The sequence below is a fragment of the Mus pahari genome, chromosome X (assembly GCF_900095145.1).
Source record: "Mus pahari chromosome X, PAHARI_EIJ_v1.1, whole genome shotgun sequence".
Taxonomy (NCBI): domain Eukaryota; kingdom Metazoa; phylum Chordata; class Mammalia; order Rodentia; family Muridae; genus Mus; species Mus pahari.
The window spans coordinates 139,066,864-139,094,278 of NC_034613.1; the positions used below are offsets into that span (position 1 = coordinate 139,066,864).

Genomic DNA, 27,415 nt, shown 5'->3' on the forward strand with positions numbered 1-27,415 from the left:
AGACAGAAGGACACAAAGAGAGAGTGAGCCAGAGTGTGTGAGAGAGAGTGAGAGAGAGAGAGAGAGAGAGAGAGAGAGAGAGAGAGAGAGAGAGAGAGAGAGAGAGAGAGACTATTTTTAGGGGGATGTCAAAGGGACAAGCAAGAGAGGGGAGGAGGAAGGATGTGGGATGGCAATGAGTGAATAAAAGTTAGATACAAGGATATGCATGTATGAATGTAATGAAAATTATTTTATATGCTAACTAAAAGCATAGAAAACAAAGTTGGGGTGGGTAAGAAGGAGCTGTATGAGAGGAGATTCTCTTTGGGTTGATATTACAGTAGAATGAGAGGTCATGCAAGGTAAGAATGCTCCCAGAAGAAGAAACCTTAGTCCTAAGTTCAGAAAATATTAAAACCTTAGGATGCCTATAGAGGTCAAAGAACAAGCAAGTGTGCTGAGACTCTGAAGGCAGAAATACCTGCATATGGAAACAGGTATGAGATAAGGCCAGGTAACCAAAGGTCCCCAGCCATGCAGGGCCTCACAGGCAGGGAGTATGGAATGATTCTCAGTGAAACAGAAATGCAGTAATTAGGACTATCTTTATTTTACTTGTGAATATATTTGCCTTTCTGATAGACCAAGAGCAAGTTCTATTTGTTGCCACATTTTCAGCATCTAGGATGAGAAATGTTCCATAACTGTCAAATTAACTTGTTGAATTACATGCTATTTATAACCCAATCGATGGTTGTTTTTTGTTTTGTTTTGTTTTGTTTTTGGCTAATAGAAGCAAAGATAAAAGGAAAAACAAATCTGAAGCAATTTAGGTACATTTGGATGAGGAGAAAGGAGAGAGGGGTATGTGCATCTCAGTTGGTTCATTTCTTCCAAGTGGGCTGGGCTCAGTAGAAGCTGGGACTGGGTTGCTCATGTGTATGTGAGCAGTAGTGCTCTCAAACAAAAAGTCAGAAGTCAAAGATAAAAACCAAAGGGCTTTGCAAATGGCAGGATAACACCACGAATTTGTCATTTCATGTTAGTTGATGATTGCTGAGGAAAGAAAAGTCATTTTCCTTTGGGGACATAGCTGCTGGTAGGTCACTCATACATACATGGGGAGCACTTACTGGACCCGGGGTTACTAATAACAACAGGGATAAAAATAATGGAGGACAGAAAGCTCAGAGTTGGTGAAGTGGGGGGACCCTAGAGGGAGTTGGAGGGAGGTAATGGTGGTTGGACATGATTGAAATACAGTGTATGAATATCCAACTTTTAAAGAATAAAAAATAGATTTAAAAAAGTTAAGAGCGTAGTTTAAGAATCATACACTTGCATTGGAAAAGAAAATAAAAGATGGGATGATGAAATTATTTAATAATTTCTACAATGACTACAAATTGATGTGTTGGCTCAAAACTTTAAAAGCTGCTTTTGTGGGTAGATGGAAAATAAGGAGGATTCTATATATCACTCATCATTTCGATGACGTACCTCTGGTAGTTACACACTAGTCATTTAAGCAAAGTTTATGACTTCCAAAATGTTTTTCATTATATTATCAGCAAACAAGTCTTACACAAAGGTAACAAGGCTTCTGACTTCTACAAAGACTTAATGTTTCACTGTCACTGCACAAGAAATTCTGTGGAGCAGCCTCTCCAAATCTGCAGAATGCAAGGATTCATGGCTTCCCTCAAGTCAGCACAAACCAAGTTGCCGAAGTAAACAGCAGCTACTCGCACATTTCTACACTTTGGAGATGCTTAACAGTTTGAATAAAGAGTATAAAATAAAAGTTTGGAATATAATAATGTACATGATAAAATGATTTTGAAAAATCAAACTTTACATATTAGAAAAGAAGACATTAGCAGCTCCTACTAGAGAATTGTGACTATTTTTTTTTTTAATTTCACAAATACTATATGAGTCAGAAATAAAATGTTATAGTGAGGATTAAAACCACTGTGATGGGAAAGGAGGAATGTGCAATGCATAGCTTAGGATTCCATTGTGCAATGAACATCAAGTAAAATGCTGCCAGATAGATTCCATTTTGGATTTTACAAAGCCTCTTACCCGGAGTCCATGGAAACGAGGGTTACTATAGAAGAGCTTCATCTGCTCAGATGGAAGTGGTCCTAGCACCTTCTGAATAGTAAAGAGTTGGTCAATTTCACTCTCTCCAGGAAATAAGGGCTGTCCATCACTAAGCTCTCCAAGAATACAGCCCACTGACCACATGTCCACTGACTTCCCATAGGGGGCTCTGAAAAGCAAAAGAAGAGATGGTCTTAGAAACTAAAGACACAAAAGGGTTTAACAATTACTAGCTTACTTTAGACCAATTCATGATATAAAGCATGAATGCACTTAAAGAAAAGTAAGACTGAAAGTAATTAGAGCTATCTAACCAAACATTCAGCACACAAGTCCATAACCCACACTCATAAAGAAATCAGTATATATTTTGAACACGAATGGCTTTAATAAACCCTAATGTAGTGTACATATTGGATGAGAGCACCTCACTTACAGAATGGAATGTTCCCAGGAAGTGTATTTTCAAATAATTATCCTTTTAGCTTGCTAAGTGTCAAAATTTCTATCCATCTTTAACTTTAGTCTGGTAGAATGTGCCATTGCTTTGTGTCTTTTGAACAAATACTGAATGTTATTTAACTTCTTCTTGTTTACTATCACAATTTCCAACAGCTGAGTTAATTGTAACTGTACATTATATGAGACATTCTGATAGCTATTTCTCTCAAATCATGTTTTAATATATTTAGGACCTTGTAGTTTTCTTCCTAGACCTGAATCAGTAGAGAGTTTTAGAGAGTCTGATACAAATGGAGGCCATAAATGATAATCTAAGGCTCCCCAAAGACCCTTATAGCTCAGTACCTAAAGCCTAGAATAAAATTATTTATGACAGTTTTTAAACAAAAACTATATATACAGTTTCAAAAATAAATAATCCATGCCTTAAAATGGAAAGCTGAAATAAAACATAAAAAAAAAACTCAAACGAAATTCTAGAATGCCATTATGATAATAAAAATTATAAACTAAGCACTTCTAGCATACAGAATATATTTAGGTTAATAAGTTACTGCAACAATAAATCAGTATTTCATTTATCTCATTTCCTTCCCCTACACACAAAAAAAATCTAAAACCACATTGAAAGCTCATTTCGACATTTTTGGTAGCTTTCTGGGCAATGAAACATACTGATTTCAAAAATATTTGAGATAAAGAAAACTTTGTCCTGTGGTACTAGATTGAGAAACCTATGGAAAAACCTCACACATTCATGACAAGCTATTTTAATCCTATCATCTAATTTGAATATTTTATGCAGCTGAAACTATTTTTGGATATCAAGGACAAAGTCCTTGGAATGTATAAACATGTAGACTCTTAATATAAAACCAAATATCAATCAATTTCAGTAAAATTTTTACACACATAATACGGTACTTAAACTAGACCATGACAATTAGCTCAAGTTGGCTGTGTTGAGCTCTATTTTGGGCAGCTGTCACACATATCTAAACATAACCTCAGTTTTTCAAAACCTCAGTTTTCTAATGGGTACCATTAGAGAATAAATGTTCTCTAAAGATTCATAATAAAGCTACTCTCACAATATCCTCCATGGGACTATTTTATAGGGAAAAAACATATTTTAGCCAGGGGTTGCAGGTTGGCATACACCTTTAATCCCAGCACTTGAGTGGCAGAAACATACAATCTCTGTGAATTAGAGGCCAGTCTGGTCTACAAAGTGAGTTCTAGGATAGCCAGAGCTTCTACACAGTAAAACCATCTCAAAAGCAAACAAAACCAAAACCAAAACACATTTTAAAGAGTCCTTCTACTATACTTGGGTTCCTGGTTGCAGTTCTAAGAATGATTTACTTCCTACTCATTTCTTCATTGGCAAACAGTGTCCAGTAAATTCAAATTCCAAATCCCTCAGAGAAATACAATACAGCGCAATGAATCTACACAGGTACTCAGGAGAAATGCAGATGAAAATAAAAATCAGAAATTAGAACAAGAAGCTGGGGAGATGGTTCAGTGAGTAAAGTGTTTGCAAGAGTTTCTAGTATTAACAGATGAGTGACAGGGCTCTGAAAGTGGTGAGCAAAAGGGGTGAGTGTGGAGATGTTGCTGAAAAAAAATCAGCAATGTAGGCTTAACAGGAATAGTCATTTATCATCCGACAAGATTTACATTGTTCAGAAGAAAGCTGATAATTGGTTCAGTATTTACCCGGTGTCTAGCAAAGTGGCTGAACAGAAACTTAAGTACGTATTTAATGTAGCAACAGATAAGCCAGAATGTCAAACTGTCTCCTTGTAATTCATCTTTAATACTTCTCTTTATCAAGAGGTAAGATTTTTTTCTCCATACTTTGAATTATGCTTTGGTCACGAGACATGCCATGGTCAATAAGGCAAATGCCATAGGGATAGGACCTTGGAAAGCACCTTTGCTTTAGGGCTAAACTTCCTGATGCACAGAATTCTCCTATCAGTTTTGGAAACGGATGAGGTTACTAAAGGTAAGTCCTGATGGATTCATGACAGTCTGCCAGGGGCTATGAGAATGGATCCATTGGTGAAATGCATGACTTACAAAAAACAAGGACCCGAACTCGTTCAGTCCCTAGAATCCACATAAAAATGTCATGGTGGCACACACTTGTAATCCCAGCAATCTTGGAGAGGAAGAGAGAGCAGACTCCCTGGGGTTCACTCTCCAGGGCACCTAGCCTAACTGATGGATTGTAGGCCAGAGACCCTGTCTCACAAAAGTGACTGGATGCCCTAGGAATGACGATCTGGCTTCTATATGCACATACACATAGCTCCCCACTCCCCGCAAAACCACACATACATGCAGAGAAAAACAAAAGAAATCTATCAGACACCAGCTGAAGTACACTCCATCAAATAACTCCCAGTCAATCTTCTGGCCCACTAGCTACCATCAGAGTGACTCCAAGAGAGGCCACTCCACTGAACTCAAGTTACAGTCACTCAGAACTATGATAAATGAAATGAAGCATGTTTCATAGCATCAAGTTCTTGGGTGTCTATTTTCTTTTATAGTGAATATGCAACTAATATATGTAAGTAACCGGAATTCTTATTTTCCATAAGTGAAATTATATATAAACAATAAATGTGTATGGGTCACTCTATTTGAGAAAGATAACTCACCCAAGTAGCAGTTCTGGGGATCGGTACCACCTTGTAGCCACATATTCTGTATAATTAGCATTATTACCCTCTGAGAGATTCCGTGCAAAACCTGAAAGAATAGCAAGTTCTTGTTGGCCAAATATTTCACTTCTAGCTATATTTAAAAAGATACCAAAAGAACATAATGACTAATATTGAAAGGACTGTTTATTAAGAACAACTTTATTTGAAATAGTTAATACTATTCATATGTTAGAGCACAGGATGAATTTGCTACAAACCCATCCATGTTTTCAAATTCACCCTGTGTTTTTGGAAGCGTTCAGACCATATTTTCAAAGTGGCTCTTTTTAGGAGTAAAATTAAGTGCCCACTCAGGCCAGAAGTCAGTCACACCTGCATTCGTTCTGCTATGTGAATCCTACACTGCATTTGTGTATTTACTGTTGCTGAGCAGTTCCAGGCATTATGTAAACAATTAACAGTTGGCACTGATAGAAACAAGTGGGCTGAAAATTATTCTTAGCCCTTACTGTTGTAGAAGCAACTTAGGGGCATCTTAATTATCTTACAGACACTAGCATTATTTTTGTCTCTCACTCTTTCCAAAGGTTTAGGACTACAAAATGAAGCAGTAAGATAAATTAATTACCCATCTAACTCATCAACTGTCATAGAGGTTCACCATCAGGGTTATATAGAACTAAAAACATTAAAACTAGAGAAAAAAATTAAGGTTCCTGTGAGAAGAGAAATTAGCATTTTTTTTGTATTCTTTGGTTGTGAGCCGAGTCTTTAATGGCTGAGCCATCTCTCCAGCCCAAATTTGTGTTTCTTAAAAGTGAAACAATTTAAAAAAACAACAGCAAAGAGACAAAGCCCCTAACTTCAGCTAATCAAGTCTTCTTATTGAAGCATTTGTTGAATAACGATGTGCACTTCTGAATAGGGCTCTTCAAGCCAGACAAAGGAGTTTGCCTCTCTTCCAGGGAAGGCAATTAATTAGGGAGTCCTTGATAGGACCCACAGGACACAGAACACCAGTAGTGCTTCCAGGAGGGACTTTCTGACCAAAAGAAAGAGTTCTGGAGAAACAGTACTCATTTCCTCTTAATATTAATCATTTTTGCAGGCATTTCTTTTGTATTTTATCTGCTTTATACTCTTCAGTCACCTTGGATATTAACAGAGAATCATGGAGGCAGAGGAAATAGAGTCCTAGGGACACAGAGTCTCCTGACACATTGGGACATGATCCTAATCCCAGAGGGGAATTCATAAGTAGAAAAGATTCCTGGAAACTAGTGGGGGCCAAAAAACAGAAGTCACATTCCCCTGGAAATGGAGTTACAGGCAGTTCTGAGCTGCATGTCGGTACTGGGAACCGAACCCAGGTCTTTTTCAAGAGCAACAAGTACTCTTAAGCACCGAGCCATCTCTCCAGTTTCCAATAATATTCTAAAGAGTTGTCATACTGATGCCTGGGAATACACCCAGTTGGTAGCCTCTGCCTAGGATGCAGGTATCTGGAGATTCTACCTCTAACATTATATAAATGGGGTGTGGTAGCACATGATCATAACCCCAACACTCAAGAAGTGGAGGCAGGAGGGTCAGAAGTTTCAAGACAACCTTAGCTACATAGTGACTTAGAGGCCAATATGGGATACATGAGCTCCTATTTTAAAATAAAATAATTTAAATAATCAAATCAACTGCTGAGTACTAAAGATAACTCAAAATTTGATTATAGTTGTTGAGTTATCTGCTTCATTTCATAAATGCTCCTTTCTGACATATTTTGATGAGCCATGACCTAAACACTCTTAACTCAAGATTTTAGAACTTTTCTAAATTATTTAAAATATTTAACAGTATTTTAAAAATAGAGTTACCTACGTGAGAAACAATACAGGTTTTCACTAGGAGTATAATTTTATACGTTTTTCTATATATTCAAGAAATAAAAGTATTATACACAAATTACTGTTTTCATTTATTAAACATTTAACAGGAACAAATGGAAGAATAGAAATACTTTAAAAATGGCTTTGATCTTATAGATGTAACTACTGTATGCATACCATACCTAACTGTGAATATATACAGGCATAGGTCTAGTAGTTATGACTAAATGTAGAACATTTTCTGTCAATATTTAAAATATTTTATCCTACTCAACCCAGGAAGCTCCAATTCTGAGGTGATTTGGAACATTACTCTTATACGGCAAGCAATTATTTGCTTCAAACTCTTTTCTGTTAGACAAGTACCTGAATAATTGGTTAAAATTGTAGATAATACACCATACAACAAAGAGGAAGCTAAGCCATCCCAGCCACCAACTGGTAGCATATGACCCAATGGAATGCTCTTCTGCTAATTTACATCAAAACAAGATTAGTTTTAATATACCTTTCAAAAATACCCACGGGTTTTATTAATACTCTCAATTTCTTTTTAACTCACCAAAGTCACATAGTTTCAGGACATCATTGTGGCTGATTAAGAGATTTTCAGGCTTTATATCTAGAATACCAAGATTAAAAAACAGTAAGTAAGAATGTCCTGCGGTCCGCTTATTGACACTTGTACCACTGCAATGGCTTCTGGGTAAACTCATCTGAGTAGGCTGCCTAGAAAACTGCAGTGTACAGGAGAGCAAGTCACGCTATGCTGCTACATAAAACTTTCAATTAACTTCTTACCAAGAAGAGCCCTAAGACCACCCCCCCCCAAACTTCACTCTCTCCATACTTCTGCTAGAACCTACAACACGTAGAGGATACTGGGTAAGAATTTTTAAATGATTAAATTTAGATCAATATATTTCAAGGAATTACTTTTGCTACATAAAACATTGATAATACAAAATTTTGGAGACTAAACCTCAAATTTTTATATCCATATGCTATCTTTAAAAATACACATATCAGTAGTTAAACAGCATAATATATTTTTTAACAAGAAAGTAAAAGTTGCTCTGTATAATTCCTACATTCACATACCTATTTAGCTTTTCCATGTGGTTTACAATAAAAACAACATTTAATGCTGAAGTTATGCTAATGAATCAAGTTAAGATTCCCATTATTTTCCAAAAGAAAGATGTGATAGGAACTGAGGAGCAGAAATTTGCAAAAAATAAAGTTGAGCTATTCCACTGAGAGGAACCTTTTAATTGTATTTGTTAAGATAGGGTCTTGTGTATATGAAACTGCCTTCAACTCTTATGTAGTCAAAGATGACCCTGAATTCCCAATCCTCCAGCCTCTAGCTCCCAAATGCCCAGAGAACAACTCCAACTCTATTTTCTGAGTTCCGTACTTATTCTCTCTATTCTATGGTGAGGAAAGTACAGTGGAATCTACAGATCTCCCAATCTCAGAATTACAGTTTCTAATCAGGTAGACTGAATCAAAGGTCTTACACATGCTAGTCAAGGACTCTACATTTGCAGCCCCAGCCTAGAATCCCATTTTCCTACCATTAATCTGCTATGCATTTAATCAAAACACAGTCTCATACTGGAAATATACCTAACACAGCTCCTCATTAACATGCTAAAGTGTAACATGAGCTATTTTTAGAGCTATCACCTAAGCCACTAGATAGCTAGTTAACCTGGGGATTTATTTATGACATTTACAATCTTGATAACATGGTAACTATGAAAGTCAAATAGTAAGTGTTCAAAATCTTTATAATACCTTTCAGCTATTCTGAAAAGCAATACTAGTTTAAAGGTGATCCTTGCACATTTGTACAGATGAATTTAGTATAATAATAATAATAATAATAATAATAATAATAATCAACAGCATTAGTATTATTAGTACAAAGATAATTTAGACAAGAAGTAGATATGTCAATATTTTCTGATAAAAATTTTAGCTTTATTATTATATCGAATTGTGCCCCATTGCTGTAAAACTTCACAGTGTAAGATTATTAGAAAACAAATATCAGAGTCAAAATAACACAGAGCAAATAATAATTTTCCTTATTGCTGAAACCATTGACTTTGTGATACTCAAGAAAAAGTAATATAGTTTAGAGAAGTATATTCATGGCCCATACAAGGCTGATTATCCCTTCAACCTACAGGAAAGGGCTACTTTTCACCAACAGGGAGCAAAACTCAGGAAGTGAAGATATATACTAGACTTTAAGACCATTATAAAGCCTGGTTTTGAGATGGTTCACATTCCCTAGTCTATTCATAAGATCCAAAGGCTATGGAAATTGTCCTTTTGCCACTCAATTCCACCCAGAATAAGTTTCAAAATTTGTATCTGCTAACTCATTAGTTATTGCTATAGTTTATAGAATACTTGGTCATACAAATAAAGATATCAACACAATAGCCAAATATGCTACCCTTTGTTGGTTATAGGAGACCTGAAGAGCAAAGGGCTTTTTATATCTATTTACTTTCAAAATATGCTTAACTTAGATAGAAATACTCTTAAAACAGTAAATCTTTAATTTTAGCCAATTGTTTTTTTTTCCATTTCAAAGTCTATACTCACCCCTGTGAACAATGTCATTCTTGTGGCACCAGTGGATAGCTTTGATTAGTTGGTAGATATAGCTCTTAACTTTTTCAGGTGGAACTCCATTTGGCATTTCTTCCAGCAATTCGAGCATATTCTAAAAGCAAATGTAAAATCATTCATCTTCAAAATTAGGCGAGCCCATCAATTATGTACTACTAATCTTTAGCACCTTAGATAAGGATTCATCTGATAGACAACATGCATTTTTTATGGTTTGAATTTAATCTATAACTTAGCTTATGATAGATCAGGATAGTGCATTAAACAAAAGTTTTACTTTATGAGAAATTACATTTTTATTACTCCTTGCTGCTGCCTCTAATACTGAGAGGGTGGAGAGGGAGGGGGAAAGGGAAGGAAAGGAAGAGGAGAGGAGGGAAGAAGGGAGATTTCTCTATGGTTAATTTTTACATTTGCTATAAAAATTAAAACAGGCTAGAAAATCTTGAGGGCCAGTGGGATAGCTCAGCCGGTAAAGACACTTGCTGCCTAATGATGCAAACCTCCCAACAGGAGTTTGAGCCTGAAACTCATGTAAAGGTGGAAGGTGATAACTAACTCAACAAATTTGTCCTTTGACTGCCACATGTGCACTGGAGCAACACACACACACACACACACACACACACACACACTAGAAAATTAAAGAAAATATTGTTAAAGAAACACACAAACCCTAAACAATTCAAAACAGTCCATCTGGAGTCAGAGACCATTTTTGTACAAAGTTCATACAAATTTTTCTGGTAAGTCAGGTGCCATGATGCGTGTCTGTCATTCAGCACTTAGAAGACCTTACATAGTGAGACCCAGCTATAAACCTAACAGAAATGCTAAGAGGTTGGAGAGTTGGCTCAGCAGTTACCAGTTGTTCTTTCAGAGCTGAGTTCAATACCCAACACCTACATGTGGCTCACAATCATCTGCAATGGGATCCAATTCTGTCTTCTTGTGAGCATGAAGACAGATCACTCATATACGTAAAATAAAAATATATATTTAAAAGAAATGCTAGGTTAGTCCCTTACTCGATCTCCATTGCATTACCAAGTTAACCAAAGATTCTCCATCTTTTTTTGCAAAGCCCAATCACTAAGGCTCACAGTACAACCTTAGCTTGTTGTTTGAAGGTACCCACATAGAGAAGGATCTTAAGTATAACCTGGGGAATAAATAGAGGCTCAGATGCTGCTCATAGCCTCAAGAAGTCACACCACCTTAAGCACAATGCTCAGCTGTTTGCCCTTTTCACTACTGGCATTTACACCAATGGTGCACAGCAACAATGGCCAAATTGCTGGAACATTAACATGAATCAAGGTAATGGAATCTTTAAGCCTACTGACCCTTGACATTCAGAGAGAGAGAGAGAGAGAGAGAGAGAGAGAGAGAGAGAGAGAGAGAGAGAGAGAGAGAGAGAGAGAGAGAGAGAGAGAGAGAAGCAGTTAAAGATGCATTTGATGAAACGGCAGAAAGTATTATGTTTATGAAATTTTGTTGTACATGTTGTAATGGTTAAGTTTTAGTTTTCAAGTTGACATAATAATGGGAAAGGAGTCTCAATGAGGGATTGCCTAGCTCTGGTTGGCCTGTGAGCAGGTCTGTGGGGGATTGTCTTCATTGATGTGGAGAAAAGACCTAGCTTGAAAGTGTGTGGCCTCAGTCCTGGGTTTGGGGCTCTAAACGGTACAAAAAGTGTGGAGAGCTAGCTGAGCACTTGCTGTGCATGTGTTCATTTCTCTCTGCTCCTGATTGCGGATATGGTAAGATTAGTTGCTTCAGACTCTTTGCTCTGTGACTCCCCTGCACTGACAGAGTATAACCTACACTTGCGAGGTAAAATAAACCCCTTTGTCCTCTAAGTTGCTTTTTGTCAGGATATGTTGTCACAGAAACATGAATGAAACTAGGATGCATGTTTGTTTGTTTGTTTTGTTTTGTTTTAAGAAATCTACATGTCAACTGAAGAATCTACAGAGTCCTTCTACTGCACACATGCCATCTGAACCATGGCTGTTGTCCTCATTGGGTGCAGAGATGCAGGCTGTCCTAGGCATTCTGTGCTGTTCCATTTTCTTTGTTAAAGAACTGAGGTGCAATCCATTTATGTTAACATCATTGGGCTTGTTGTTATTTGTTGTTTTAGTTTTCTATTGCTAGGGAAGCATTCTACCACTGAGCTACAACTCTAGCTCCAAACAAATATTTTTTTAATGCTGCTCAACTTTGTTAACACTACTAGAAACACTACTAGATAAAACCCACCATAGAAGTTGTGAAGGCTCCCAACAGTCAATATAATTAAGTATCATTATCAACCACTGAAATAAGGCTTCTTTAAAAAAGAAAGTTGCTGTGTACATGTAAATCGTGTTTAATAGTTTGGAAATACACAACAAAAGAGAGCCATAAAATGCATGTCAACGGTGAGAGGCATACATAAAGCCCAGGTAAGGAACAGCTGCTGGCACTGATAAGCATAAATACTGACAGGTTTTGCACGGAGACTGCTCTCCAGGTTGTGGAGCCTTTGCTTCCATTTAAAGATGCATTTATGGGCATGTCGTATGCAACAAAGACCTATAAGAGCACTAATCAGAAGATCAATATGCAAAACACCTCAACCAATCCCTAGAGAGTATTCAATGTATATTTATGGTTTCAGTTAAAATAAAATGTTGAAAGAATGTTTTCAGCTTTAAAAAAAATTGCTATGCTAATTGCACTTTTTCAATGAATAGATATGCAGGAGACGTCAAGAACAAGGAAGCACAGAGAGCTGAATGGTCCAGAAAAGATGATGCTCTCAGCTCATCTTCTACTCAAAGTTCCTACATGGCAGAGAGACTATTACCCTCCACAGCCACCTTTCCTTATTCTATAGGGAATACAATTTTCAACCACAGATTGAAATACTCAGAATGATGGGTACATGTCCTCTCTGCCTTGCAGCCAAGTGTGACCATGTCACTATATACTAACTAACTGGATGTGACAGCTTGGGTTGACACTACAGACAAGGGAGCGAAGAGCTGCCTTTCAGTCCTGTGCTAGTTCCTGTTGTCTATGTTTGTGAGGAAGAAAGAAATTCCTATTTTGTTTAAGGCATTACAATTGTGCGTCTCAGTTAGCAACTCCCGATCTTGTTTGAGCATCTTTCACCTTATATTCCTGGGACTCACTGTAGATTGCCAGGCACTGCCACTGGTGGGTATGTGTGATGGTTAACTTCCATTCAAGAATCACAGGGGCAGAGAAAGCAGCCCAGGCCTCGGTGTCAGAAGATTATAATACTGGCTGCAGCACAGCCATTTGTGAGCAGAGAGAACTCAGGCATGTCAAATTGCTTCTCCCAGAGAACATAGATATACAGAGGAGATATCTCTAGTTGATAGACTAAAGTGTTATTTATCACAAACCACCACCACGAACACAACAAAAATAAAAAAGACAAAGTGAAATACTAGATGTGACAAATTTCATTGCCAGGGAAAGCTGAAAACTGCACACATATTTGTGATAACTAGAAAATAAACATAATCTGATTTCTTTCCGTAACCCTAGTACAGCAATATTTTTTCTTAAAACAACCATTTTTTAAAGTTTTATTTTGATAGGGAAATACCAAAACAAACACAGAGAAATAATTTTGGAGAAGTAGCATATAATAACTGATTTACACTGACAGAGACTTTACTGGGTATATTAACCGCAATTAAGGGCAGGCCCCAGGCCCAGCAGTAGATTGCCAACACCAACGAACTTAATGGTATTTTTGTAGACTTTTTACTCTATATTGCTTTGTTTAGCCTTTTTTTGTCTTACTAGTCTTTTGATTGAAAATTATGGTTTCTGATTTTATATTTTTATGGGTCTTGGTTTTGTGTATGTGTGTATATGTGTACATTCCTTCTTTTTAAAATTCTGTTGTTCTTGTTAGTGTTTGCCTGTTTGTTTTTTAAAGAGAGGGAAAGAGGGCATGGAGTTGGGTGTATGGGGAGGCTGGGAGGAGCTGGGAGGAGTTGAAGGAGGGAAAACTCACGATCAGAATATTGTATATAAAATTATTTTTAATAAAGAACTATTAGAAATAAAATAAGAGTCTTATATGTTTTAAATTGTGTTAGTAAGCATTAGTTTGTGTTGTTCATTTAAAAATACTATGTAAATAGTGAATGAAATCAAAGTCACATGACCAGCCAGTGTTCTTAAAACCATTGCTTTTTTGTCCCTGGTGTCGTAAGAAACACAAGGGGACTGACCCACAGCAAATAGAAGCCTCTCCAGCTTAATCTGTGCTGTGCATGCGCACTTCAGAAGCCCCCTATTCACACAGCAGCAAAACCTTCAACAGGCTCCTCTGGTTCCAGTTTCTCCTAATGCAAGCAGCTAAAATCAGCTGCTCACAGTCAGTTGTTCTTTAAGGAATTCTGATGCAGTTAACCTTTTGCCCCTAGGTCACAATATTAAAATGTTCATTAATGAGTTATCCTTTTAAAAGTGCTTTCTAGTATTCTTAACAGCAGCTTCAGGCCTTGCCTTACAATTCCCCCAAGAAAGCTAGAATGCTGGCTGTTCTTAAAAGACTGCATCTGCTTTGTTCATTCAGCATCCTAGGTCTGACTGAAGGACCCAGATCCTGCTTGCCAGGACTGATGTGTACCCCTGCTGTCCTTTATAATACTGTCCATTCACTTATTTCTCCCACAGAGATATTGTTCATGTTTAATTGAAATAAATCTAATCTGAAAACCACTTGTTGTATATAGATTCTAAGACATCAGAAGCTGTTTAAACAAGAGCATCTGAATGCATCAAACTTGTAGAAAATCCCTAAATCTATTTCAGGACATCTAATGACTACGGAATGTAATTTCATATTTAATACCCTCAGATTATGAGTACACTGATAGGACATACTAAGTATTACTACATTCTTCACTCATGTCAGAAACAACAGGAAAATCAGGTGAGGCTGCACACTGGCTATTCATTCAGGACTTACCTTCTCAACATACTCAAACACCAGGTATAATTTCCCTCTCCGACGAAAAGCTTCCTTCAGCTCCACAATGTTTTCCTGCTTGAGAGTGCGAAGCATTTTAAGCTCTCGTAAAGTCGTCTCCTTGACTTCTTCATTTTCTAGAATACAGGCAGTGGTGAAGAAAGAAAATAAATGAAAGCTTTCAAAAGTACCATTCAAAGAATTTTAAGACCACTGACAGCATCTTCTACTTAAGATGTCCACACATAGAATATTAACACATTTTCATGGTAAGAGAAAGAAAACAAACAAACAAAATTTAAAGACAAGGCTCAGTGCAGACCTATAATAATCCCAGCACTCAGGAGGTTGAGGCTGGGGGATGGTTAAGTTCCAGGCCAGCCTATGCTATAAGTTACCCAAAGAGCCCCAAACAAAACAAACAACAAAGAATAGGTTTTCTTGAACACATCACACCCATTTTTCGCTTTCATTTTATTTTGCTTTTTGTTGCATCAGATTTATAGACATAGCACATGAATTCATTCATCATTTTGGTTCTAACATTCTGTGTTGGGGAAGAAAATGTTTAAAACGGTTATGAGAGCCAACCCCATCCATGTGCGGAGGAAGCTTTGTGTCCAGTATGTGTAGCAGTTCATGTCCTAAGGTTAGCTTCAAGTTTTGTCTTAAAAAGAATATTTCATTTTTTCAGGCTTGCTTGCAAATCACCTCAATGAGCACAGGTTGTGCATCAGGTATCTCTGACGCAGTTCATGGTCAAATCATAGGAAATTCTTGAGTGCCTTATTTCTCCGAACAGAAGCTGCTGTGGGTTCCTGCTGCCTTCCCATGGCATCTCCATCTGTTTATCACAGATGGTATAGCTGTTCTGGGATGGAGATCCTATGCTGTACCGTATCTGCCCTTCCATACCATCAATTTCACTTGTGATATCCTCCACGGACAGGGAGGTGAGACAGAAGCCACATTAATGGGCAGGCAAGCAAGAAGCTAGGATTTCACTTTGTCTACTTATGATAGCTTAAGAGGTAACAGAGAAATTCTAAGTAGTGTGTTTTTAATATGTATGCTCAAGAGTACAGGTTCATAATTCTAAAATCCCTAGTTGGAAAACTAAACCCCTTCTAAGTTTATGACAAATTCATTCAGAGGGAACATGGAATTCATATGAGACTATTTATGTTCTTTGTTTAACCCACTTAATATGAATATTCATAGTCTAGGCTATAGAAAAATGCCTTGATTACAGAGTGCTATGTAGAGTGCCATATTTCCATTCTAAAACTTCAAAATGATGAATTCTAAAACACATTTGGTCTCAGGCTTTGGTTAGGGGCCAGAATCTAGGCTTGTTGAGATTATGTTGTGGGGACCTCAAATACAGGCATGCCTTTAAGTCTGAAGAGAAAGGAACTGTAAGTTCTGGGACAAAGACACACCTATGGCTCTGAAGAAAACATGCTTTCTACAAAAGGCACCCAAAAGGGGAAAAGCTGACTGGGGTTCATGAGAAGGGAAGGGAAAGATTCTAAATGCAGAGTAAGGACTGCGTATTAGCTGATTTTCTGTCCAGCCCCCACATTCAGCCCCCTTCAAAATGAGTTTAAAGAAGAGGTTGGTAGAAACAGGGCTTTGTGGAACTGGTGGATTGATGACAACCAGGAAACATAAAGTCACTACTTCTTTGTGATCAGGTTACATGAATGAGGCACTCTTCGGCCAGAAAAGCATTGAAGGTTGCTGGAACACAGATGAGTAAAGGATGTGGATGTTGCTGTGCAGAAATGGACAAGGGCAACAGTAGCAGAAGCAGTGATCCATCCAGGAGTGAGGAGAAAGACCTGGAAAGCGAATCTCACATGCCAGGAAGGATAGGTGGCATGCAACTGCAGGACTTCCTGAGAGACTTGTGAAGGGGCTAGCTGTTGAAGGCAGTAGTCTTTGCTGCTCTTGACTACTACAGTGGTCCAGCCACTAAGGCACCAATCTCTATCAGAAACTATAGCAGGATGTCAATTTCATGCCTCTCTCATCTTAGTCTTTTAGTTGCAATCGGCAAAGGGCCATTTCACCTGTTCTCTAAGCTCAATACCTTCAGTCTTCTACCCTGGCTCTTGATGGCACTAGTTCTTTCAGGTTTTCATTGTTTTGTTGTAAAATTTCATTCCTCAAGGGGATTTCCCAGACCCTATAAGAAGACAACTCCTTCCCATCCCATTCCTTACCACAATTTACAGGGCTCTCTTCTCACAGAACAGCTCATCAGTTTTCTTGCTACAAGTGGAGTGTCCCTGAACTGAAATGCTTGTGACCAAGGAGTGTCTAACATTTTAGAAATTTGATTATGAAATAAGTAAGTACATGAGAAAGAGCACACACACACACACACACACAGAGAGAGAGAGAGAGAGAGAGAGAGAGAGAGAGAGAGAGAGAGAGAGAAAACACTGTGTATAATGATATCTCTTGGGATTTGGATTCAAATTCAAATACAAAATTCATTTATATTTCATATATCCATATCATGGAAGACAACTTTATACAATGTTTTCAATGTGCTTATTCTTTGACTCCAACATATTACATAAAGTCAAGTATGAACTTTCCTACTTATAGAATCAGACAAGCCCTCAACAAGTAAATCTGGATACATTTCATACTTTGGACCTTTGTATTGGGATTGAGGCTGCTTACTAATTAAGCTCTTCTGTCCAACATACATTCAAATTTGCAGAACTGGGAATGCTCACAACTTCCTGTTATGAATTCTTGAGCTGGGCCCAGGAAGAGATCTATATGCCTAGCTCTCCCCAACTTCAGATGTGGGAAGCAGGTAAGAGGTGCCCAACAATAAAGGCACTCTGTCCTCTCAATTCTGAGTAGAGTAATTTCAATTTTCTTTTGAAAACTTTGAAAGTGCTAGTTGGGAGGTAATGTGAAAAACAGAATTTATTTCCCCTTATTCATATCTGACCCTGAATGTTTCTAGAATATGAAAATGGGGAATCCAGAAAACTAATAGTACTTAGAGCCAACAGTATGTATGTCTACACACAAAATCCTTAAGCAGATCACTAAGCTATACTAGAGTGGAGTACAAGGTTACTAAGTAGATACAGCTGGTGTTTCTTCTCTAATCAAATGCTTGGGCACGCTGGGCATTTAAAAAGCAAGCAAAAATACAGTGTTGTGTATAATTATCAAGTTGGGAGAGTTTCATTGTGCTAATAGATAAAGTGGCCTTGGTATGTCCAAATTAAAACAGCAATGAAGGAACACCGGAGAAGAACTGTGGCGATCTAGACTTTGGATTCTGTCTTTTAAACAATTTATGCTGCAACATGCAACTCAGGGCAAAGCAGTTACACTTTCATCAGTAAGTAAACCTAATAATTTATGATTTTTTTCAGTAAAGTATTTCTGATTATAAACTTTTCATCAGTAAATACATCTAATAATCTGTAATTTTTTCCATTGAAGTCTTTCTGGTTTGAGTCTAGACTTTAACAACTGAGCCATCTCTCTAGCCAAATTCTTTCTGATTATAAACCTAAGCCTCACTGAATTTTCGTAGCTGATAAAATATACCATTCATATATACTAGCTCCACCTAACATTGGAGTTATAAAACCATAATGGCTATATTCTGAATGTTTATAAAGAGAGAAAGAAGATAAATAATTCTTTAAAAGGAAGCATACAGTGAACCAAGTTGGTGGCACCTTGTAATCCTGGCTATTTAGATGGCTATAGCAGGAGGATTCCAAGTTCAAGGCCAGCCTGGACAATGTCTCCAAACAAAAAAAATAAAAAAATAAAAAAGAGGGCCTGGAATATACCTCCGTGGTAGAGTGCTTTCTGAGCAAGCACAAGTCCTAAGTTCAATTGTAAGGAACACACACACACACACAAACACACAAACGGGCTGGGGGTTGGAGGGACACACAATAACATCACTTAGGGTGTAGTGTGCCAACACCACCTCATTTGAGCTGCCTTTTATGAAAGTCATAAGTAATAACCTATGCATTAAGACTGTAATAACTGGGAACAGGCAAGAAGTGAAGTGCTTAATTCCCAAAGTGCAAGTGCACCAAGCACTCATCATTACTTGGAACCTGCTGGAATTTTGTTTCTGTGAGTACTTTGAAGGTTTCTAGCCTACCTAGCCTACCCTGGATAGTGAAAAGCGTGGTAGTAAATAATGAGATGACGGAGAAAAGTAACGCACACTCCACCAACACACGTGCTTTTTAAATAAGCAAAAAGGAGCAAAGCATTGGGAACCATAGCACACTGCACGAAAACAAGCATCCTCCACTCTCCCCTCCTCCAATCACCATGAGTTGAGATAATCCTTGTGTGCTATCTGTGCTAATTTCTCCTGTACATAAATAACTGACATCTAAAATGGAGAGCTAATTTTCTCAGGGGACATGGACTCAGAGTCACATTCAACCTAAGTTGAACAGAGGGATTTAGGTGGTATGGTATATTACAGTGAGCTTTGGAGAGTGAGTCACAATCCCTAGATTGATGCCTAGACTTTGTAACATTAGATCCAGCTATCTGGCTTGTTGCTTTCGCCACATAGCCAAAGAGCATAACATGACTTGTCAGTGAAGGTCTGAATTTTAGTCACATTAAACACATACCAGGTCCTCACCTATAAACTGAGACTGACTGGAGTTACAGTGGTTTATTCTAAAGGCATCTTCTACTTCTAAAAGTCAATGTTTCTACACTTGTTTAAGACCATGCTAACCGATCTCATCCTTAGGCACTGCTGAAGAAAGCCAAGCATGATGGTTCACAGCTGTAATCTTAGCACTCAAAAGGCTGAGGCAGGAGGATTGCTACAAGTTCAAAGCCATCTTTGGCTAAACTGTGAATTCTGGGCCAGCCTAGGCTACACAGTAAGATAATTTTTCAAAATAAAGAGAAGAGGGAAGAGGGAGGGAGAGGGAAAGAAGGAAAGGAGGAGGGCAGGGGTGGAAGGAGGAGGGAGAGGGGGAGAATGGGAGAGTATGTAGATTGAATGAATGAATATATGAAACTTTAGTTTCTGGCTATCTTGGGCTACATACCAATATCCTATCTCAAACAAAACAAAAGCAGTACTGGTTGTTAAAGACAAGAACAACCCTGTCAAAGTTCTATGCAGTCAGTATACAAACCACCCTACCCAGGACAAAGCAACAGCAACCAAAAGGATGCAAAGTAAGAACAAACAAAACTCTGGCCTACTTCTGCAGGCTTACCACTGAGTCAAGTTAACACACCTAAAAAAAAAAATCAAGAGATTCACTAAAATAAAAGATAGCAGCTTTTTAAGAAGAAAGCTCACAGGAGCAAAATAAATTCAAAGATAAGTCAGTGATGAAAAGAAAAATCTAAAGATCAGCAGAAACTATTGTAACCCTATTTTTAAAGAGCCGTGGGCTTAGAAAAGAAATCCAGGAATAGCTGTAACCTACTTTATGAAACCACAAATCTGACATCTTTGTATAGTCAAAGAGGCCCCCCAAACAGACCTTTAAACAGATAGAATGAAAAAGAAAAGTCAATCCATCCTTGAACGAAACCATAGGGCACCATGCTCTGATTGAAGACAGGACAGCGGCAGCAGGCCAATCAATGTGGCCAGAGGTTTGAATGGTGATGTTACTTACTGTTTTATGTACCAAAAAAAGATGAGAGATGAAGGACAAGTTAAAGAACAGAGAAAAATTTATGAAATCACAAAAAGTGCAAAATGTTGCCAAATCTTATAAGAATCCTTGAGGTTTGAAAGAGATCTGGTTTGGGAGGAAAGGAAGTATAATAGTAACAGGAGTAGCTACAGCTCAGATAATCAGATTCATTAGATAATCAAGGCCGGAAATTTTGTTTCAAGGCCTCTCTTATACAGAATCCAGGCACTTGAAGTTTAGAATTCATGAATTCTTGTTTTACAAGCATCATGCAAACTAAGAGACCAGTATAGAGTTTGCTAGTCTCTAGGTAAAAATAAGAGTGGAGGAAAGACTATACAATTACTAAATATTTCATAATAATTAAAGACATAAATATGTCAATTTCAAGAGAAAATATTTATAGGAAACAAACAACAGGAGATAAAATGCTACCCACTTTATTTGATATAAAAGCAGAGAAATGACCTAAGCCCCTCACCCCAATGACACATAGATGAGTGCACAGCTAACTGGAGGGAGCCATGTACTAAGACTCAGTGTGGTAAGCAGAGAGAATTTTTCATTCATCAAAGAAAGCTAATGGTACAAAGAATTAAAAGAAGGAATATTAATGAAAAATTTCTGACTACATGTTTCCCTAACATAAATGTTTAATAGACAGTTACTATTAAAAAACTACCTAGTTGTTACTATTAAAAAACTACCTAGTTTAAATTGTCACTCCTGGATTCTTCAATAAATTTGGTTTATGTCTTTATCTAAGAATGATTACCCAGGGCCAGTTAGATGGCTCAGAGGGTGAATGGGTTGCCTCTGAGATCTGGCAACCTGAATTTGATCCCCAGGACCCACAAGATAGAAGGAGAGAAGTGATGCCCACAGATGTACTCTGATCTCCAGATACCGGATATGGCACATGTACAACAACACATACAATAAACAAACAAATGTAACTAAGAATGATCTGTTTTTAATACATGGCCAACCACTGGACTGAGCACAGGCTTGACAATGGAGGAGTTAGAGAAAGGTCTGAAGGAGCTGAAGAGATTTGCAGCCCCAATAATGAAGAAGAGCAATATCAACCAACCAGAGCTCCCTAGGTCTAAACCACCAACCAAGGAGTACACATGGTAGGACCCATGGCTTCAGCCACATATGTAGCAGAGGATGGCCTTGTCGGGCATCAATGGGAGGAGAAGCCCTTGGTCCAGTGAAGCTTCAATGCCCCAGTGTAGGGGAATGCGAGGGTGGGGAGGCAGGAGTGGGTGGGTAGGTGGGGCAACATCCTCATAGAATGGGGGGGGGGATCGGGAAAGGGGATAACATTTGAAATGTAAATAAATAAAATATCCAATAAAACAAACAAACAAACAAAAAATGACCATCTGATTATCAAATGTCAATGATCAAGACTATAGTTATAGGAAAGTTAAAGAGAATTTGGCTAAAATACTTACTATATACAATCTCAAAACATCTTTTAACCAAAGAATCCCCTGTATCTTTGGAGTCTGTGGTCATTTTTGATTCATAGAAGATTTAAATAATAAATAGAATTAAATCAGTAGAGACCACTAACTTGTTAGGTATTTGATATTTAATTTTCTCTGTGGAAGCTTACATAGAGAAATTTATATCATCATTCAGAGTGTTGCCATGAATTCTGAGATGCCAGATTTATGATGATATGCCAAAAGTGGATGTAGTTAAAATAATAAAAGAAAAACCAACAAAGGAAATAGTCTTTGATAAAAATTTGTTATCACTTAAACATGCCTTTTTGTTGGGGATGGTGATGGCAGCTGGGATAGTAAAGATATTTGGTATTTGGCACTAAAAATTGGTCTACCTAAAAATATATTTTAAGGGGGCTGGTGAGATGGCTCAGTGGGTAAGAGCACCCGACTGCTCTTCCGAAGGTCCCAGCAACCACATGGTGGCTCACAAGCATCCGTAATAAGATCTGATGCCCTCTTCTGGAGTGTCTGAAGACAGCTACAGTGTACTTCAATATAATAAATAAATAAATCTTTAAAATATATATATATTTTTAAAAAAATAATAATGTATTTTATTTAAATTAAATAAAATTTTATTTAAATTTAAAATTACATAAAATAGGTGTGTGGGTTCATTTCTGGGTCTTCAATTCTATTCCATTGGTCTACCTGTCTGTCTCTATACCAGTACCATGCAGTTTTTATCACAGTTGCTCTGTAGTACAGCTTAAAGTCAGGCATGGTGATTCCCCCAGAGACTCTTTTATCATTGAGAAGAGTTTTTGCTATCCTAGGTTTTTTGTTATTCCAGATGAATTTCCAAATTGCCCTTTCTAACTCGTTGAAGAATTGAGTTGGAATTTTGATAGGGATTTCATTGAATCTGTAGATTGCTTTTGGCAAGATTGTCATTTTCACAATGTTGATCCTGCCAATCCATGAGCATGGGAGATATTTCCATCTTCTGAGATCTTCTTTGATTTCTTTCTTCAGAGACTTGAAGTTCTTATACAGATCTTTCACTTCCTTAGTTAGAGTCACACCAAGGTATTTTATATTGTTTGTGACTATTGTGAAGGGTGTTGTTTCCCTAATTTCTTTCTCATTCTGTTTATCCTTTGTGTAGAGAAAGGCCATTGATTTGTTTGAATTAATTTTTATTCAGCTACTGCACTGAAGTTGTTTATCAGGTTTAGGAGTTCTCTGGTGGAATTTTTAGGGTCACTTATGTAGACTATCATATCATCTGCAAATAATGATATTTTGACTTCTTCCTTTCCAATTTGGATTTCCTTGACCTCCTTTTGTTGTCTAATTGCTCTGGCTAGGACTTCAAGTACTATATTGAATAGGTAGGGAGAAAGTGGGCAGCTTTGTCTAGTCCCTGATTTTAGTGGGATTGCTTCCAGCATCTCTCCATTTACTTTGATATTGGCTACTGGTTTTCTGTAGATTGCTTTTATTATGTTTAGGTATAGGCCTTGAATTCCTGATCTTTCCAAGACTTTTATCATGAATGGGTGTTGGATTTTGTCAAATGCTTTCTTAGCATCTAACGAGATGATCATGTGGTTTTTGTCTTTGAGTTTGTTTATATAGTGGATTACGTTGATGGATTTCTGTATATTAAACCATCCCTGCATCCCTGGAATGAAGCCTACTTGGTCATGATGGATCATTGTTTTGATGTTCAAATTTAAATCACATTTTATTGCAATTTAAATGCAAATACATTTTTATTTAAATTGAAAATAAAACATTTCACACAAATTTTTGGATCTATAGTAGGATAGTAGGATGTTATTATAATCTTTTTAAGCTACCAAAAGGTGGTATATATTCTCATACCCTCCCTGCACATCATCACTTAGAGAATATTTAGGGACATTAATGCGAATGTCAGTCAGACCAAGAACAATTTCCATTTCAGCTTAAGTTTATCAATGCTTTTATAGAATCATTTCAATTACTTTCACAAAAATTTAGACATGTATGATTTAGAATATTCACTACTATAATATGATTTGTTTTTTGTTTTTTGTTTTTTCGAGACAGGGTTTCTCTGTGTAGCCCTGGCTGTCCTGGAACTCACTCTGTAGACCAGGCTGGCCTTGATCTCAAAAATCTGCCTGCCTCTGCCTCCCAAGTGCTGGGATTAAAGGCATGCACCACCACTGTCTGGCTAATAAAACAGATTTTATATATCATCGTTTACATAGTAGTTTAGTAGACAATTTCATCTATGTGAAACTATTATACATAATTCATACTGTAAAAGAGTTATCACCAGACCTGAACCATTCCTTTCTATTAAAGAGTATTCTTGCCAGAGGAATAGGGTAAAAACATAGAAGACTAGATAACAGGGTCTTAAGCAAGCTTAGTCTACATAAGACCCTGTGCCAAAAAAAGTTTTTTGAAGATCTGCTGGCCGTTATTACTTTGCAGCTTGCCAATGTGATCTTAAAGGTGAAGACTGAGTCAGATGTCTCCATACACATGCAAGAGTGCTGCTTTGATTTTCTGTTGCAATCACTCCTTTTAGATCACCATTTGTCTCTGGACCATCTGTCATTAGTCTAAAGTCACTGCTCAAAGAGCCTATTTCCAATGGTTTCACAGTAGGTTATCCAGGGGTAACTGCTTCCATTAGATCAAAGGCACATAGGCACATGGTTTTAAGCACACTGTCTCCCAGAATAAGCTACAAAGCATTTCCCAGTGCCTTCCTTTTAGACTGTCCTCAGCGACTGTCCTCACAATGGCTGTTCAGGGCCCTAGGTAATATGCAAGAGCTTCACATAAGTAGTTTAGTTACTTCATAGTTTCGTTACAACAAATGCTATGGAAGCTATTCTAGGAACCTTTTGTTTACAAACAAAATTCTGGGATTTTATGCTTTCTAAATATCTGAGGTTAGGGGGATGAGACTGTTCGTAAATATAGAAGCTACTGCCTTAAAGCGCTTAGGAAATGTGCACCAATGAAGCCAGGCTACACCGTCTATCTTCAGGCTGATACACAGGCTGATGCTGGTACCTTTTTATCTATTTTTCATATGGTAGCTTGCAACTCAATGTCACACTGGGGTACTTCTTTAAGATTTGACATAAACCCGTGAAAGCAGAAGATAGAGTAGCTCATTAACACACAAATTTGTAAGACTTGCTTCATTATAGTATATTGTCTATATGGAAAGTCTTTTTACTGAGGTCTCTGTACTGCTGCCTAAATCTCAAAAGCCTTATTATCAGTCTTTCTTTGTCTTTGGTTAGGTAAGAGTTAACAGCTAAGGTTGTCTGAAACTTTCTTGCCCAGCAGAGAATTTTAATGCTCTAAAAGTGTGACCAAGACCCCCCCCATATGGTATTTCTTATTGAAAATCTTATTCGCTCAAAAAAAATGGTTCTAAATCTAAAAATGTCCCCTCTCTATCCTGTCTTCCACTTATCCTTGTACTCCTTGCTGTGACTAGGGGCTAGAGAACTCCTGGACCAAATGCTGCATCTTTCGCCACAGCACTCACACTTATGGGAACTACAGAAGCACTGACTTTTTAATCATTTCTCCCATTGTCATCTATGCGGAAACATGTAGTTAAGAAAACTTCTATCTGGCCTTTGGAGCAAAAAAATTCCACCCTTGATTGTAAATTAAAATAGATGTTCTAATAGCATGAGATAGGAAATATTTCAAAGTAAATTAGCATGATAATAAACAAGTTGCATTCACTCCCCAAGGTTATAATTTTAAAATCACAGGGCTAGAGGTCTAACAACTAAAACCTACCTCTCACATATTTTACTTACAAAAAAATACAGAAGTAAAAATGTAATATACCTTCACTGTCCTTGAATTTCTTGATTGCCACAATCTCATGTGTTTCCTGAAAAAGAAAGAGAGGCAGAGGGAAAAATCATTCTCCAGTCCCAACTGGGAATTACAATTATCTGTGGGCAGAGGCGCTAAGACACAGATCATCTCCATCCACCCACTACTCTGTTTCAGAATCCTCTTACCACCCTAGAGACATTGCAAAGAAGGTTAAGAAACAGGGTGGCAAGGGGGCAAAGAACAGACACCTACATGCTATGCATGAAACATAACTCTTCAAAAGTACAGGACATGAAATAAAATAAAGAGGACATTCAGAAATATTCAGATAACTCTTAACAGTTTGGTATATTTTCTTCAGTATTTTTTCTCAACTTGGAATCATAATATTATATACCTTGTTTTGTGTGTGTGTGTGTGTGTATGTATGTATGTATATATACATATACATATACATATATATATATATATATATATATATATATATATATATATATATATATTTGTGTATGTCAGTATGTCACTTCCCATTATATAAGTAACATTTATACCTGATGGTAAAAAAATCTGCTTAAAGTTCCATTTGTAATAGATGGTTATTTAAATAGTCTGCCAATCAACATACTCCAAAAGCATCTTCATTTCCAGAGCAAATGCTGTAGTGGCACAGATGGTTCAAAGGCCACAAATGCTGAACATTCCTAATACACACAACCAAGCTGGCATATCCAAGTACACCCCTTTTCCAGCCTCCTTCAGCAGTATATACTATCTAGTTCACAAGCAGTGCCAAAACAAATGGCATTACTTAAAAGAATATTTTTCAACTAAATATTAGTAGAGAAGTTTTTCATTAATTACATTCATTTATTTATTGTGGGGTTGAGGATGCTTGCCACACTGCATGTGTAGAGGTCAGAGAACAATTTATGAGGGTTGATCCTCTATTTCTATCGTGGTAGATAGCATGTTTACCGTGTATGAGGCTAAAACAAAAAAATTGGAGAAAGCAGGAAAGAGAGAAAGAGAGAAAAGAAGGAAGGAGGGAAAGAAGGAGGGAGGATAAATCAATCTGGGGGGAGAAAAACTTGCATTCACAGATTTTCTGTATGCTTACAAAAAACCCTGAAAAGTACCATTCACATTACCAACACTAGAAATCCATATTCTTATTAAGAATGAAATGCTTTGCAAGAAATTCACATAGTAGCTATTTTTTTTAAGAGGAAAAAAATTAGTCTTTAATTTAGGCTTGTTCCTGCTGAGGAAACAGCTAAGTTAGTAGAGTGCTTTGTCATGCAAAGATGAGGCCTTGAACTCAGTCCCCAGAATCCATGTCAAAAGGTGTTGTGGCATGAGTTTGTAAGCTGAGCTCTGGGGAGGTACATTGACTAGCCTAGCCTACCTGATGAGCTCCATGCCAGTAAGAGAGACAGACCCTGCTAAAAGAAACAAGGTGGATGGCACCTGACAGATCTCTCTCTCCCTCTTCCCTTCCTCTCTGTCTGTCTCTGTCTCTGTCTCTCTCTGTCTCTCTCTGTCTCTCTCTGTCTCTGTCTCTCTCTGTCTCTCTGTCTCTGTCTCTGTCTCTGTCTCTCTCTCTCTC

General features: G+C 37.5%; 1 protein-coding gene across 3 annotated transcripts in view; it reads right to left on the minus strand.

Annotated features, from left to right (window-relative positions):
* Cdkl5 (cyclin dependent kinase like 5) overlaps positions 1-27,415 on the minus strand; it is a 188,164-nt gene that overhangs the window by 45,441 nt on the left and 115,308 nt on the right. For all 3 annotated transcript variants that reach the window (XM_029534145.1, XM_029534143.1, XM_029534144.1), the window contains exons 4-9: positions 25,816-25,861; positions 14,775-14,911; positions 9,743-9,863; positions 7,680-7,739; positions 5,229-5,319; positions 2,071-2,260 (exon numbers count right to left, since the gene is read on the minus strand). In XM_029534145.1, coding sequence (XP_029390005.1) covers positions 2,071-2,260; positions 5,229-5,319; positions 7,680-7,739; positions 9,743-9,863; positions 14,775-14,911; positions 25,816-25,861 — 645 coding nt within the window. The remainder of the gene's footprint in view (positions 1-2,070; positions 2,261-5,228; positions 5,320-7,679; positions 7,740-9,742; positions 9,864-14,774; positions 14,912-25,815; positions 25,862-27,415) is intronic.